The 16,404-nt window shown below is 43.3% G+C and overlaps 1 protein-coding gene across 1 annotated transcript in view; it reads right to left on the reverse strand.

The window, feature by feature from the left end:
* The window catches only part of LOC111868950 (protein Wnt-7b), a 117,026-nt gene extending 102,636 nt beyond the window's left edge, over nucleotides 1–14,390 (reverse strand). Inside the window, exon 1 of the mRNA XM_023860077.2 lies at nucleotides 13,148–14,390. Coding sequence (XP_023715845.1) covers nucleotides 13,148–13,242 — 95 coding nt within the window. The 5' untranslated portion in view covers nucleotides 13,243–14,390. The remainder of the gene's footprint in view (nucleotides 1–13,147) is intronic.
* Nucleotides 14,391–16,404: the final 2,014 nt, after the last annotated feature.

Genomic DNA, 16,404 nt, shown 5'->3' on the forward strand with positions numbered 1-16,404 from the left:
CAGACAAAAGACTGATAGGGAGACTGGATAGCTCAGTCGGTATAGTGACTAGCCAATGGGCTTGACCGAAGAATCGGGACTCGATTCCCAGCAGGGGTAAGAGATTCTTCTCCACGGCTTCCATATCGGCTCTCGGGCCTAGCAATTTCCTGTCCAGTGGAGGTAAAGTGGTCGGGGCGTCAAGCTGAACATCACCTACATCTACTGCTGAGGTTAAGAATACGCGGAGCTATACCTACTATCTCCCATACGCCACTGTTGTATTGCTTAATTAATTAGCTGCGCAGAGGAACAAATTCTACCTTCACATGACACAGAAGCCTACGTTTATACGCGTGTGTTGTCATAACGGCAAGCCTGTAAGGCTGCAGTGGGTTCGACTTTTGAAACTTCGTGCACGCCAATGTAAGACACACACACACACACGACTTGTTCTTTTTGGAATGTGTCGCCTGCGGTCAGTTCCAACGCCGTACGGACTTGCAGCTGTTGATACACTTTTCAGCGCATGACCACATGAATTCAAGTAACGTACGTCGTGAACAGTCTAGACAGGATACAAGGTACGGGGGATTGCGATCACGATTTTCTCAGATGCGACGCTCTGTAGTTCAGTCGATAAGAACCACAGTTTCGTAGAAACCCGCTGCCTCCATCTTTACGACAAAATTCTCTCTGTATCTGCACACGGCGCGAGCATCTCAGAATAATTAAACAATATAAAATAGCTTAGTTAACCAGGCAGTAAGTGACCAGGCTACGGGATGGACGACCGAAGTATGGGGTTCGATTCTCAGTAAGGGTAAAAGATTTTTCTCCTTTCCACAGCGTCCAGTCCATCTTTGGGACCCATTCAATCTCCTATCCCATGGGGTACCGGGAGGCTCTTTTCCTAGCTCGCCTAGCGCCGAGGTAAGAGTATGTGGAGTAATACCTCCGCTCTCCCCCAAGGTTTCGTGGCGACGTGCATAAATAAGCTCGTGGTCAAATTTGCGTCATGTTGTAGCAGTGTTCTTCCGAAATGTTCATATCTTCAACGTCGCCATCTGTAAAATTCCTAGGAAAATTGCGCGCCTGAGACAAGCTTTTCCTTTAACTTTTCAGAGCGGAGTGGTCAGTATACGTACCACGTGCTTTAACGTTAAAACTGTGTGCTTCGTATGCGACTCACAATAAACACTGATTATTTACCTAAACTCGTTTTTTGATGTAGGCGGAATGTGTTTCCTGTGAGGTATGAACTGAACTTATATATATTACTTACACTAATGTCATGGTCATGGGTTCCGCGGGACCCGGAACCAACAATCAGTGTGCTGGCGAAGGCCAGCAGCAGTTAAACCGAAATCATGCCTCAAAATGGTTAACGGCAAAACGACCGTAGCCGTGTTGGAGGCTTGGCACGTAATGTCTGGCATTGAGAGACCGTCAGGCTGTCTCAAGTCTCGGCGCAATGCAACGCCTTAATAAGGAAACAAGGACCCGCTTAACTAGTATCGAGCTCTATGGTAAAACCGTTTGCCGAAACCACAAATGGCAATAACGAAAGGACATTCGTTCAGAGCTAAGAGGCAATAAATATCCCTCAGCCAATATAAACTTATTTTACGTCTTGTACTCCATCACTCTACCAGCCAATCGGCGTCAGAAACCCAAAGCGCAAACTCTGTGATTCACACATTTTACAAATATATAGGGCAGTTGTAACTATACGTACCGCTTGCATTAACGCTAAATGCCACATTTCGTCCGCAGAATTCGCAGAGTTCAATTATTTAAGGGAGAAAGACTGGCTGTTTCACTAAATATTGTGGAATGCAGACCCGTTGCTAGGGAAAGACCTCTAAGCAAATAACGAGGACAGCCGTTGCTATGCGGTATTTACTGTTCAAGTGACAAAACTGGTACAATTTGCCCACTATAATACATTTTCGAAAATTCCACCGTCAGCACTTTGCAACTCGTGTGAGGACATGGCGTGCTGCTCGTCTTTACAGTGAAATAGCTCTATCCCGGAAACCGTTCGGAATAGGGCACAGGTACGAGTATATATACACATTTTTGCTTAGAATGACCGATACTGTGACCTCCCAGAATACTGACCTTTCCTTCTGGGACAGCCTGTACAGCAGATATTTGAGAAAGGGGTGCTGACAATATTTCAACCGAAGGGGGATGAGGGGACAGGAGATTGGAGAAAACTTCATAATGAGGAGCTTCATAACTTGTACTATTCGCAAAGTGTACTTACTAGTAGAATGGTCAAGTAAAAATATATAAGATGGGCAGGGCATGTAACACGAATGGGGGCGAAGAAGAATGCATACAGGATTTAGTGGGAAAGCTATAAGAAAAAAGACCACTACGAAGACCAAGACGTAGGTGGATGGATAATATTAAAACGGATTTTAGAGAGACAGGATTGGGTGGGATGGACTGGGTTGGTTTGGTTCAGGATAGGGACCAATGGAGGGCTGTTATGAACACGGTAATCAACCCTCGAGTTCCTTAATATGCTGGTACGTCCTTGAGTAGCTGCACAACTGGCGGCTTCTGAAGAAGGGTTCAGCTCCATGGAGTTAGTACGTTATATGGCGTCGAATGGTAGGATGATAAACGAATGCTAAACTGAAGAGGATTTGGATGGAAGCGGTCGTTGCCTTCTCGAGGTACCATCCTGGAATTTGCCTGAAGGGACTGAGGAGAACTGCGAAAATCACTCACCATAGCGGTGTTTCGCCCGAGATTCAAACTGAGCACCTCCCGAATACAATTCTAAAACGTTACTGCTAGACCTGCCAATTCGATGACGTCACGACGTTTCGATGCCCGCTTCATAAGAGCCGGTCTCTGCGCACGAGAACGAATGTTGACACAGTGGCACAGAAGTAATCACCGGAACGCAAATGTCCCCCGTTCTGCTTCTCCTATTACAGAAATGCAAAATATGCTTCAACGACAGGCCCAGACTTCGGCGCTTCCTGTCAATGCGCACTCCCATAACAAAGACTGTCGGGGCGTGTGATTCGTGGGGTATGCGTCATTTTGCGGCACGTACTGCAAGCGGTTGAGGAGTGGGGACAGGGGCTACTTCATGACGCTCTCAGTATGTAGACTATATAGCGTCGAGGGGTGCGGGGATAGAGCGATGATGAATTAGAAGGTGTCGGAAGGAAATTCCTTGTGGTCCGATCGAGGTCCTGTCCCAGAATTTGCCTGGAGGAACTGAGGAAGATTCTTTTACCTATGTCTTCTTGGTTATCTGCTTAGCTTACTCTTCGATCCTGAAGATGGAAGCAGTAGCTTCCTTAAGAACATCGATGAGCCAGACTGCACGGCGTAACATCAAAAAAATTAGCACTTTTCGGGAAATGCGTAAAGTACATCCAGCAAATTAAGCCAATTAAAATGAGATACTGCATAACTTGAAAATGTATACACAACTGCGACATACTGCATCAGTCCGGTGTCAAGGAGCGCAGTCCTATGTACTGTATATCAACACTCTACTTAAATACATAGCTAAATAAAAGCATATGTCTACACTGGGATAGTACCATATAGTCTTGTCGCTAGTCGCCACTGCCTCCATCTTCATTGCCTGTGTATAGGCAGCAGTTCCGAAACGTCGGTACCCATTTATCAAACTAACCAGCATCGCATACGGGAAACAGTAATATAAACGTATCATTCGTATGGGTGCACGCGGTAGCGTAGATGGTTGAGGCACTATGCTACAAGCTGGAAGGTTTGGGATTCGATTCCCGATGAAGTCACTGGAATTTTCAATTGACCTAATCCTCCCAGCCGCACAATGGCCCTGGCGTCGACTCAGCGTCTAACAGAGATGAGTACCAAGAATCTTCCTGGGGGATAAAGTGCGGCCGGCGCGTAAGGCTGACAACCTTACCGCCATCTGTGAGCAGATTGTCTAGATAATGTGGGAGCCTCAACGTCTCACAACCCTATGGGCCTTCACGGCCTGTTATACAGTCAGCTCTATGTTTTACCTTACCATTCGTCTAAATGAAGCGTCTCTGCGGCCTTAGGAGTTCTCAGTACACGCAGCGCGAACACAAGACCGCGATCAGATGGCATGGACGTCGCTGTACTGAAGTGATTAGGCAGTTCAGGAGTGCAAGTCGGTCATCCTATCCGCAGATGATAATACCATGTCAACATATGCGTGCATTGCGTGACAAGCCTCGGGCAATCACATCCAAATAATTATATAGTCCTCCTCTTCTTTTTGTGCTGGCCAGCCTTTACTGAGTACTCGAGGAGGGCCGGCCGGAGAATATGGCCGAATATTCTTTTGTAGTCTATTTTACGATGTTTCTAGTATCTCTTTATACAGCACAGAATGGTGGCCTTGAAGACAAGTAATGAACTGGGAAGGATTAAGAAGGAAGCGCTAGTTACTATCCCAGAATTCTTCCCGGGAGGGACTGAGGAAATCACCGGTGTCTTGGCCGAGATTCAAACCGAGCACTTCTATAATACAGGTTCACAGTGTTGACGGAAAACCAAGAACACTTACAAAGACATTGAATGTGACAGTAAAATTGTCCCTGTGTTTAATTAAGCACCACGTCATGAAGAACTATGGGGGAGTGAAGGTATAGCTCCATGCAATCTCAACCTCGCAGCATGTGTCACGCCCCGCCACCCGCTGTGTAGGGGGCCAGGTGTGCGGTAGAGCACGTCTCGACGCTATTGGGAAGGCAAAGTCTCATCCCTGCCTGAGATCGAACTCCCGATTCTTCGGTCGTCAAACTCGAAGCCCGCTTGCTATAGCGACTGAGCTATTCCGACTTCATTTATGGAGAAGTTCAAATTTTAGAACGTTCTATTGTTTTACGATGAATTTGGAAAGAGAGCTCCCATGTCTTTTTATTGGGATCTTCATTAGTCTTCTGCAGTAAAGGAGTACATTCTGCGTCAGACTTTGTTGCTTGCTTTATTTCGAATTTATTGCTTTTTGGTTCTGTTCCTTGTTATTTCGCCTATTTTCTTCTTCAGGAGAATAAATATCTAGTACATTCAGCCAAGAACAAAATTAATGCAACGCCACGCCTTCCCTACTCGACATTAAATCCGGCACTAATTGAACACTAACTACACAGAGGAGACGGAGCAAGGAAATAAAATTACGACATTTTTAGGGCCAGTCATCTGTGATAACGCTCTACTGTACATTTTCATAGTCCAGCTGGATGCTGCTATAAAGACAAGGCCAGACCTCATGTCAATAAGACTGGCTTTCTAAGTATTTAAGTCAGAATGACAACTCTTGTAAGGTCTATCTTTCAGAAGTCCTCAAGATCGGCATATTACAATAGCCCTATAACCATTTAAAGACCGAATATTTCTAAATAATATACAAAAATTCAGTTCGGACCTCGCAGGAAACATGTTACCTCTCGTTACACAGACCAACCGGTAAATGCTGTTTATTCTGACGGTCATACGAAACACACAAATACACTCTGTGGGCAGGATTCAGAGTTTTAGTGTGATGAAGTAGTGGTACATATAGTAACCACCAGGATTTTAAAAGGGTTAAAAGGGTTAAAGGACAGTGGGAACTGGTCACGGTAGCCGAGCGGTCTAAGGCATGCACTGTCTTCGCTCGCTCGGAAGCCGCGATCGTGGGTTCGAATCCCACTCAGGGCATGGATGTTTGTGTGCGTTTTTCTGTGTTTGTGTACAGGTAGAGGCCTTGCGACGAGCTAATCACTCGCCCAAGGAGTCCTACCGTATGTGTAAGATCTAGAAAAACCGAAGTGAACGGAGTTCATGGAGGTAGGCCTAGGCCCACTGGGGCTGTATTGCCGGGGGGGGGAGAGGACAGTGATTATTATACGTACCACTTGTTTTAACATTCAAAATCTTTTAATTTTGCCTACAAAATGCGTTTATGTATTTCGTATGATTCTCATAATGAATAGGGATCATTTCTCTAACAAATTTAATCGGCTTGTATTCAGCATGCGTGAAACAACTTGACAAAAGACAGCCAAATTTTCATGAAATCTGGTAATGAATGGTGCAAATACGAGTTGTAGACGCATTTTAATTTCGATTAAAATCAGACAAAAACTACTTGAGTTTTACATGAAGACCTGTATGCGCTTCCGAGGGTATATCGAGTTTAACTCGCAATATATTTATTGGAGCGGAAAACATTCTGAACAAGGCGTCGTGGAAAGAAAAACAAACATTTTTTGTTCAGTATTCTTCTCCATAAGTCTTATACACTTGGAGACAATCGCGAGGGTGCCTTCCGAACTTGTGCATTCAACAATCAACGACCACACAAACATAGTTGAAGATTTCCGAAGTATCGAATTCCCGATTGCAATTAAAGGAAGCTTCCTCCCGCCCTAATTAATACGCTTCTCTATCTATCTATGGCCCTACAACCCTTGTGGACCTTGGCTGCTTTTTCAGTTTCTTAAACTATACATAGTCGGCAGGACTCCTTGGATGGGAGATCAGCCCGTCGCAAGGTCGCTACCTACACACAGAACAACATAAATACAGAATAAATGCACACATACATCGATGCCTCGAGTGGGATTCGAACGCACGATCCCAGTGTTCGAGCGGGCGAAGAAGGCTCATGCCTTAGACCGTGCGGCCACTGTGATCGGCATATAAACATATAATTATCTAAAATACAACTGATCGCGCTGTCGAAATCTTTTATTCTCGATCATAATCGATAGATCTCCAAGGAAACAAATGCTTCAATTGTTTCAGTGAAAGTTCGCAATTAAGAACAGACAAAAGAATGTCTTGACTCAGTCCAGATAGTGTTGAAATCAGATTTCTTTCGTTCCCTTAATGCAGTGCTCTATTACAATACGACTTCGATGCATATATTACATAATTTTTACCGAACAGGTTCGTTCAGAGGTAACGCTTCAGATTTACAGCCGGGTCACAGACTGAGGTCTTTTTGTTTTTGGTTTTCCTCAGTCCCTCGAGGCAAATTCCGGGACATTTTAGGCACGATCGCTTCCTTTCAAATTAATCAGTAATCCTATCATGCGATATTATATAGTCTCGATACCGAAAGCGTTGTTAAAGAACAACAAATTAAACAACTTAGACACCTTGAATTTTCTTTTGGTATGTACAATGACAACAAGCAGTAAGTGACTTCTTATTAAGTCTGTAAGTGCCTACAGTTCTTTCGCCAATTTGAATAAGTATCAATTAACTGGGGGCATGCGGTAGAGTACTTGGTTGAGGCGCTATGCTACAAGCAAGAAGGATGCGAGTTCGATTCCCGATTAGGTCACTGGATTTTTCAATTGACCCAATACTTCCATCCGGACTATGGCTATTGGGTCGACGAAGCCTCTTAACAGAAATGAGTACCAGGAATCTTCCTGGGTGTAAAGGGCGGCCGGCCGGCGGGTAAGGCTGACAACACGAGCGAATTTAATATTTGCTTATTATCAGCTGTGTCATGATCTAGTAGCGCACAGTCAAAGTATTCACCGCCGCGGAAAATTTCGAGCGTCACAGTTAGTACAAGCTTGGAATGCAATTTCCGAACAGCACGGTTTAGTCCTTTGAAGCATGAAGTTGATTTCTTTACACATTTATAAATTCTGTTCTCACCCCACAGAAAACGCTGCTTCTGTTGTAAAGATCAGCCGGTTCGATGGTGATTAGAGAAGTAACTGCGGTTTATTGTGAGAACCACGTGAAACACATTCTGTTGCTTTATTCCTCAATGATTTTATCTTGAAATATTTTGGAACAGAGAAAATAAAGGTATGATGTTGGAAACATGAAGAGTTCAACATAGTGTGACGAAATAATCCATCGCTAGACAACGGACTGTTAAAACACGATTCGCGGCAACGAGCACGCTTGGAGGAATTTCCATGGATACGGGCTAACCTATACGAGGGAGCCGTGGAGACTTTTCACTTATTCATTCATTCGTGAGACAGACGTCGTTCTAACCAGCCAGAAAGTCTTTCGTAAGGCAGTTCAATACTTGAAGATTCGTTACCAAGCAACGTCTAGTAAGAAGGTGCTGAAGAATTCATTTTGTGTTATAGTTACAGTAATCTTTAGAGTATTATAATTATTTGTAGTTACGAGTGGTGAGTGGCCCAATAAATCTATTCAACTAATCCAGAAACCATTATTATCCGTCACGCTAACCAGGAAAACGTGACAATAAGATATACAAGAGGGAACTATTTTTCTAATATACATGTGATTTTACTCAATTTAAGCATGGACATACAGCCTTCAAGCCCTAAGGAATTAAAAGCATTTATAACCTGAAAGATTATGAAAATCTGAGGTAGAACTATTAAGAACTAAGAAGACGACATAGAACAAGGCACAGGCAAAATGCAGAGATTTTGAATTCTGAAACAAGTGGCACATTTTCCGCTGTGCTTTAAAAGCCCCAACAACCCGTCACTTAACTCCATTCTTTTCGACATGGTTCTAGTAATGTGGCATTCAACATTATGAAACACTTCTTGTTCCTTTCTTCAGGGTTTAATAAAAATAAAATTTCTGTACAACCTAGTCCAACTTGTATTTCAGTGCCTCAGGATCGCGTCAGGCAGACAGACTTACTGGCTATGCAGATATCAGACAGGATAAATGGAATGCTTAACTGTAATTGTCTTGTGACGATTCCTAGAGTTAGGTGAGCGCGGGCACCGAACATTTGATGAGTGCGTCTCCTGGCAACGAAACCTGCTTGCTGTCATTTATCACTGTGGACGAAAACATAAAGCCAAGTGCTAATACGAAATCTGAACTTCTGTCTTAGTCTCCCGGAAATCTCTAACTTACGACATGCAATTGGTTTTAAAGCTAAACCAATTGACCCACCGTGTTCAGACAGCACAGGTGCACTATTGAAGAAGATTTACCTTAACTCGAACATACAGTAAACCCTCGCTAATCCGGTTACAGTTAATTCAGATCGAAATATGAAGAACGTTGTTCATAGCTGAGTACGTACGTATATTTTAAAAGAAACATGACATTTAGTAAGGCAGACGAATCACTTGCCTGTTCAGACAAAACTTGACAGTTTCTTGAAACCTGCATTATTACGTTCAAAAACATGTAAAAATTCTGAGTTTTCTATATACGAATAAATGAAATATCTTTCTATAGTTTTTAAATAAAGTGATATTTCTTTTTATTTATTTTCATCAGCATTACTTATATCATTAAATTTTACAATTTTTGTGTTCTACTTCTTTTTGTCTTTTAGCGCTACCTTTTGCTTCACTAATCCAGGTTATCTTTTAATTCGGATGAACCTCCCCCCAAATCAATCCGGATTAGCGAGGGTTTACTGTATTTCTAGCATAAACTTAACTCAGTGATTGATTCATGCATTATTTAATGACGCTGGTTCAACTGTATACTATAGTATGATTAGGTGGTAACTGGTACCGATTCTTTCTCTGGGTTGTTAGTAGCCAGACAATATAGCGTCGAATAATGAATTGGAAGGAAGGGGTGATGACCTACTGGGGGTAATATTCTGGCATTTTCTTGGAGGGGCAGAGGAGAGCTTCAGTCAGAATAGTGAGGACCTCCCTAATCCAAGCCCAGAGCTACAACGCTGCGCTATCCGTTCGGCGATAATGAACTGTAAATGGGCACTAACTAACTTCACGGATAGCGTCCTTGAGAAGCTGATATTTGCGCAGGTGGCCTCGAAATTCTGCTCCATTTAAGAAACCCGAAGGTTAATCAACGTGTTTAGACCCCATCACGAACGAGTCGCATCCCATCCACATAATCAGATCCTCTGACACCATCCTCCAATCGTGCAGTAGACTACCCTACACATCCTGTGCAAAGGCTCAGGCCAGATGCCTCGCTGTGTCTCAAATGACTGTTATGAAAACTGCTTTCAATACCGTTCAAATTTCAGTACAGGTCGATGCTTTAAACACAAGATTCGGAAAGGTGTAGTCCACATTGCAGAACACAAAATGCATGAGGCAGAAGAATTCCGAATGCTTTATTACGTGTTAAACTAAAACATGTTAATTCTAGATAGTTGTGTCGATGGTCCTGAATAGAATTTACAGCAGGAAGCAAAATCCGAAGATTTCTAAGGCACGTTACAGTTCCCACCTTGACGTGGCTGAGTATGAGTTCCACTTCGTAAGTTCCTACATTACATTGATATTCCTTTAATACAGAACTCATTTCTTACACATCAAAGTTTTAATTTCATATAACTCATTACTGCTCCTACGGGGTAATGGTCACCTAAACGTATTCCTGCCTTACTACCGCGCTTTCTCACCACCCTCCCCGTCTATCTCTATATTAGTCATATATATCGGGTTCGATTCCCGGCGTTGCAACATTATTCTCTTTTCCAGTGTCCAGACCGGCTCTGGGGCTCACCCATCCTCCTATCGAATGGGTACCGGTGCAATTTCTCCGTGAGTAAAGCGACCGGAGGCGTGAAGCTGACCAGTCACCTCCATTCAGTGCCGATGTCAAGGATGGTGGAGCTGTATCTTCACTCTCCCATATGTCTTCATGGCATCGTGCTTAATTAATTGAGTACAGGGACAATTTACATTTTTAGTCGTATGTATTCATATTTTCCAGTCACTGCTTTTCATTCTTGCATCATGTTACCTTATACTACCTATTTCAACCAACTTGGCACCTCCATATGCGGTCTCAGCCTCCCTCTTTGCTACACTCAGGGCAAAGCCCGTGTTTCTTGTTTCTCTTAATCCCCTTTAAACTCCTAACTTCCTCAGTTACTGTGTTTCTGGATGTTAGTCATCGTCCTGTTATTTATTTAAAACACAACGTTTCGAAGACTGGATTCTGTCTCCGTCTTCAGGTGGAACCTACTCAGTTAGGCCAAATCGATAGAGCTAGTCCCTATCTCTGGAAGTCGATTGCGCCAAGCCGAGTAGGTTTATACCTGAAGACGGAGATAGAATCCAGTCTCCGAAACGCTGTTTTAAATAGAAACAGGAAGATGAATAATGTCCAAAACCTCAATAATTCTGTTAATATACCATCGTCACGAACTATTAGAACTTAATCATATTATACACCGTACTCGAATTATTGCCCCACTGTAACATTAGCGAGTTCATGTCTCTCATCGAATCATCCAGAATTTGCTTTTCTATATGAATAAATCTTTCATTTATTCTTATCCAGGTGTTTTTACCGTTATACCTTGAATGCTTCCAAATATTCTCACTGGGACACTAGAAACGAAAGGACGATAGTAAAATTGAAGCTTAAAAGAACACACTATGATAATATGGCAGATTCTTGGGAAGACTAATGAATCCGCAGGTTCCATATAAAGCTCAGAATTTGTTGACAAAGTGAGTGACTATACGCTTAATAAAGGAATATTATCCATGAACATAATTAGGACGAGTTTTCAATACTCTTTCCATGTCATTTTCAGTTCCAGCCATTACCACACATTGCTTCTGCCCTGGAAACGTAGGTAAGGCGCCACACGTTTAACACTGATAAACTTGGAACATCAATCAGGAGGTTAGTTGAAAGAGCAGGACACTCACTTCTGTGGACATAGACAAAGTATCCATCCCTATGCAGGAAAAGTATCTTGGTCTCGACGTGGACAGGGGGTAGGTCTACAAATAACATATTTCGTAAAATAACGCGGTATTATCCGTATTAAATTTTCAGTGAAACACATCTGACTGTTCGTCCTAAATACAGCAACTTTGGATGGGCCTACTCAACTGCATGGAAATATTCGCGTCAGCATCCATGGGAGCGTTTGCCCGAGACAGACTCATCGTGAAATTACGACTTCCTGGTGCAGTAAGAACTGAGCGACAGCATCGAAATATTTGTTCCAGGATCATGAAATCGGCCGTCCTTACAGATCTTCGCATTTTTATCGAACCTTCACAAGCAGTAACGACCACAATCGCTCGGGCAGAAACACGGCGCGTGCGAATTTTATTGTTATTCACAGCACCTCAATGTTCAACGTCGTCACAAAACAGTTGAGTTGCGCTGTGTATTGACTTCTCATTTCAGTACGTCTGTACTTCACTGTTGCTTCGGTAGTGTGTATCTATACTCTGCCGATAGACAGACCACTGTCTGGGTTCAGTCCTTACCTTTTGCAGCGTTGTGGTCCCCACTAAAGTCTTCTTACATGCTTATACCGTCGACTTTCGTCCAAGTTTCACAGCATATCGGCTTCTAGTCTCGCTCCTGTGTGACTACTACCAGCGCAAAATGTACTAAGACACCGATTTCTCTGCTTGGCAGTCGTTTAATGTACAAAGAGACGTCAACGGAAAATAACACAGAACTTGCCACTGGGGATATATTGTGACATGACGCCCGAAAGCCGGAATAGTGAAATCAGAGATGTCAACTGCTAGGCAACTGCTCGGTAAACATAATCCCTTCGGCAACGAATACGTAAGCAACAATCGAATAATTTCCGTTGTTATGCAACGGCGCAGTAAACATGTCTTCTCAACAACAGAGAAGCTGTGTTTTTTGCCTGGTCCGTGCAAAGTGGTTACAAAGAAGAGTTCAGCGGAGAAGACTTAGTCGAGCTTCGAGACGCTGGCCTGCCAGGATAGGAGCTTGGGAGCAGAGGAATTGAATTGAGTCGAGTCCTCGGAATTGTCAGCTGCAGAATAATGGCAAGAAAGGAATTAGGCGCTGAAAATAAGACTCCTTAAGTGATCTGAAGTGACAGCGAGACTGATATAAATCCGTTGCCAGGATACGACTAGTATAGACTGAGAACCTTAATGCGTGCGTAACGTTGAACTATATAGTGTGTAGATTAGCAATAGAGCTATAATTGTAGTTCCGAGTGGTGTGTATAAGATGCCAATAAATCCAATCATCAAATCCAGAACCCGTCGTATAAGTCACGCATAACCCCCCCCCCCAAATCGTGACAATATAGTCATAAGATCATTATAATATATAAGCAATTTTAATATTTCTGTATGTTTTATATTAGGGAAACAATTCTGGTGAAGAGCTCGGTTTTATCGACGGCTATTCCGTTATATAAAGCGGTTACTTCTCATTAACGGGCATACATCAGGCTACACAAAACAGAAAATGCAATATTGACCTGAAGTTCCCGCTGTTTTGCAGAAGAGAGATGACAACCAGAAGACAGAAGACTCGGAGCCGTCGGCCAGAGCAACAGCAACGAGACTGGAGCATAATGTTTGTCACATCATCATATCATCATATCACCTCGCGAGAACAATCACCACACATGCTGTCTCACCAATATCACAACCGTATCGCACTTGCATTAATGAACTAGAAGCATTGAATCTTGACGTTCCTTCCTTTCTCACACGAAACATTTGACAAACAATTTACACTGACGTATTTAATTAAATTATAAATAGAATATGTTCCTTAGAACTTCGAATTTACTGCCGTATGAAGACTGCAAAAAAAACATGAAAATATTTCTATAAATTGTTCGCATCTTTTTCGGTATTGCAATAGGGGTTATACTGTGTTAGCCCATAAACGTTTCTCTAAATGTCTTTTCTCTGAAGTTACTTAATTAAGCATTCATTTTCAAGTCTTCATGTTTCCTGCATTTTAACTGTTTAAGTCTTTTCTACGATCTCATTAAAAATGTCCTAACACAGGAGACCTGCAATATTAATAACTCGTTTCATAATTTCAGTAAAAGAAAATGAAACTCCTGAACAACAAATTATCCTTCCATGATTTCACTGTGCACAACCGAAACGCTTGAAGCGGCTTGGAAGATATTTAACCCCGTCAAACACTGGCAAATTATATGGAAAATAACACTTAAAGTTTAGATGAAAACACAGGAATCCCGTAACTACAGTCAAATGTTCTGCCATTTTCTGCGACAGTCGCTGTCAATCGCTTGCGCTGTCCCGTGCACTTCTAAGTAGGATGATCTGACGGCCCCGTTGAGGATCTACTCATTAATACGCTCACACTTGGTTCCTCACCAATCAATGGAAGTGCTCAGTAACATGAAAGCAGAAGCGTTTCCCCGTCACAAATTTAATGATCACTTGGAAAACCTGATAGTTTAAGTAAGTTAGAATGTTTTCATGCTGTTGTCTTTGAGTCGGAGAACGCAAAGGAGATTCACAGAACTTTCTTAAACACCATCAAGTTAATGAACACACACGTTTCTAATTACGAATCACGACTGTACAAGAACAAATCGCCATCCGACACAAGCACACAAGTGCGCGACACGCCATGCCATGACCACGACAACGACAACCAGCGAGCGACATTTATTTTGCAGTTATCACCACCTGATTTGTATGGACGCGGCAAGTCAAGACAACTGCCGGCACAGAGCGCGGCCTGTTACCTACTGCTGATACAGAGTGAATCTGAGAAAGTTGGAACGACCTGCCCCGCTCTGCCCGTCTGTCTAACCGCCTGCCGCAGGGCGCTCTGCCACTTAACTCACTTCTGCATTCAAACATCCCCCACCAATGGGGGTTGGAAACTGAGGTGCTACACTGTCTAGAGACCAGAGATGGTCCAGACTTATTGCGAACATAAACTTCCAGGGTTTCCAGAATCTGGATGGATGTTCCTCAACCAGTGGCACTTGACGCTTGTCTGGGCGGGATGGGAACTCTCCAGCAATATAATTCATCCAGTCATACAGAACTGAGTTAAACAGCGAGCTCTTTGCGTTGTAAGGTTCTGCAGTTCGGAGGAACATATCGGCCCCGTCTTGAGGGTCGACTCCTGCTTCTGCTAATTTCTTGCGTGTCTTATTCCTGGACACCGAAAATGAAGGCTATATGTTCCTCCGAAACGTTGGCCTGTGTCTCTGGACTACACGCCTTTACAACCCAACTTTTCACATGCACCACCGTGACAACCCAAAACCCAAATTTTAGTTTCTATCTATCTATCTGTCTGTCTGTCTGTGTGTCTGTTTACCTATCTATCTATGACTCTACAGCCCCTTGTCGGGCCTTGGCCTCTTCTTCAGTTTCCTGATGTTTTACACAGACGGTAGGACTCACTGGACGGGGATCAGCCCGTCGCAAGGCCGCTACCTGCACACAGGACAATACAGAATACAAGCACATAGACATCTGTGCCTCGACTGGGATTCGAACCCACGATCCCAGTGTATGAGCGGGTGAAGACAGTTCATGCGTTAGACCGCGCGGCCACTGTGATCGGCTCCAAATTTTAGTTAGGTGTACTAAACATGTCTTCCACTGTAAGCAGTGTCGTTGTGCTGAACACGTGCGCTAACAGCACTGTACCGTGTTCTGTAATTACAGTCACAAAATGTTACAGTACTTAAGCTCTTTAAGAACCTTCGCTAATGAGTAATGTAAATGTGAAAACGCACTGATTGCAAAAACAGAAGCCTCTGCTTTCCCTGCGGCCCGACGCAATATGCAGATGGCTGAGAATCACACCGCTACGCCCTGGAACTCACCACTGTGCCCTAACATAATCCGGTGAGCTGCTCGTGACAATTAAAACAAGGCCGAAACAAAGGGTAGGGACTAAATACTTGTACAGAAATAAACAGAGTAAAATCACGAGACTTTAGGTTCTATGACGGGGATCACTGAGATTAATACCTTCTGAAGTATGACGTTGTGTAGTCTGGTACGTCGATAACAGACGTTTCGAAAGAACATAATTTTTCCATCTTCAGGGTATAGTTGTATTTTAAACTCGATAGAAAGCGCAAATGTCAGGCTCCTGTTTATATATTTCAGCGTGTCGCACTTCATGACTGAACGCTTTATAATGCAGTCTACGGGCTGGGAGACCGAGGGATCGTGGTTCTATTCCAGGCTTGGGCACAAGGTTCATACGGGCTCTGGGGTCCATCCAGCATCCTATCCAGTGGGAACCAGGTTTTTCCGGATGGGGGACGTTAAAGCGGCAGGGATATGTAGATGACCGCCGACCCCCATCTAGTGCAGAGTTTATGAATTCGTGGAGCTACACCTCCGTGCACCAACATGTCTTCAGGAAGTGGTGCTTAATTAAGCACAGGTCAGGTATAACTTCGCAATTTGGAACGCTATATCAACATGCCGGTAACAATGTAGTTACATGCAGCACTGGCTGAGTTGGTTATGAAACCCGAAGGTTAACCCGATGCCGTATTTCAACGGCCGCGAAACGCGACCGAACGAATGTCGACATGATTTCCTTACATGACAAGAGATGTAACTGATCTACCACAAAAAAGGAGGAATTTTGTTAATTTTTTTTGAACGACAACTTTAAATACATAACTAATTAAATGACTCCTCTAAGCAGAGTCCTTGAGAAATTAATAGTCGCTCACCTAGTAAATAATTTCCTTGCCTCTTATGA

The sequence above is a fragment of the Cryptotermes secundus genome, unplaced genomic scaffold (assembly GCF_002891405.2).
Source record: "Cryptotermes secundus unplaced genomic scaffold, Csec_1.0 scaffold1090, whole genome shotgun sequence".
In the NCBI taxonomy this organism is placed as follows: Eukaryota; Metazoa; Arthropoda; class Insecta; order Blattodea; family Kalotermitidae; genus Cryptotermes; species Cryptotermes secundus.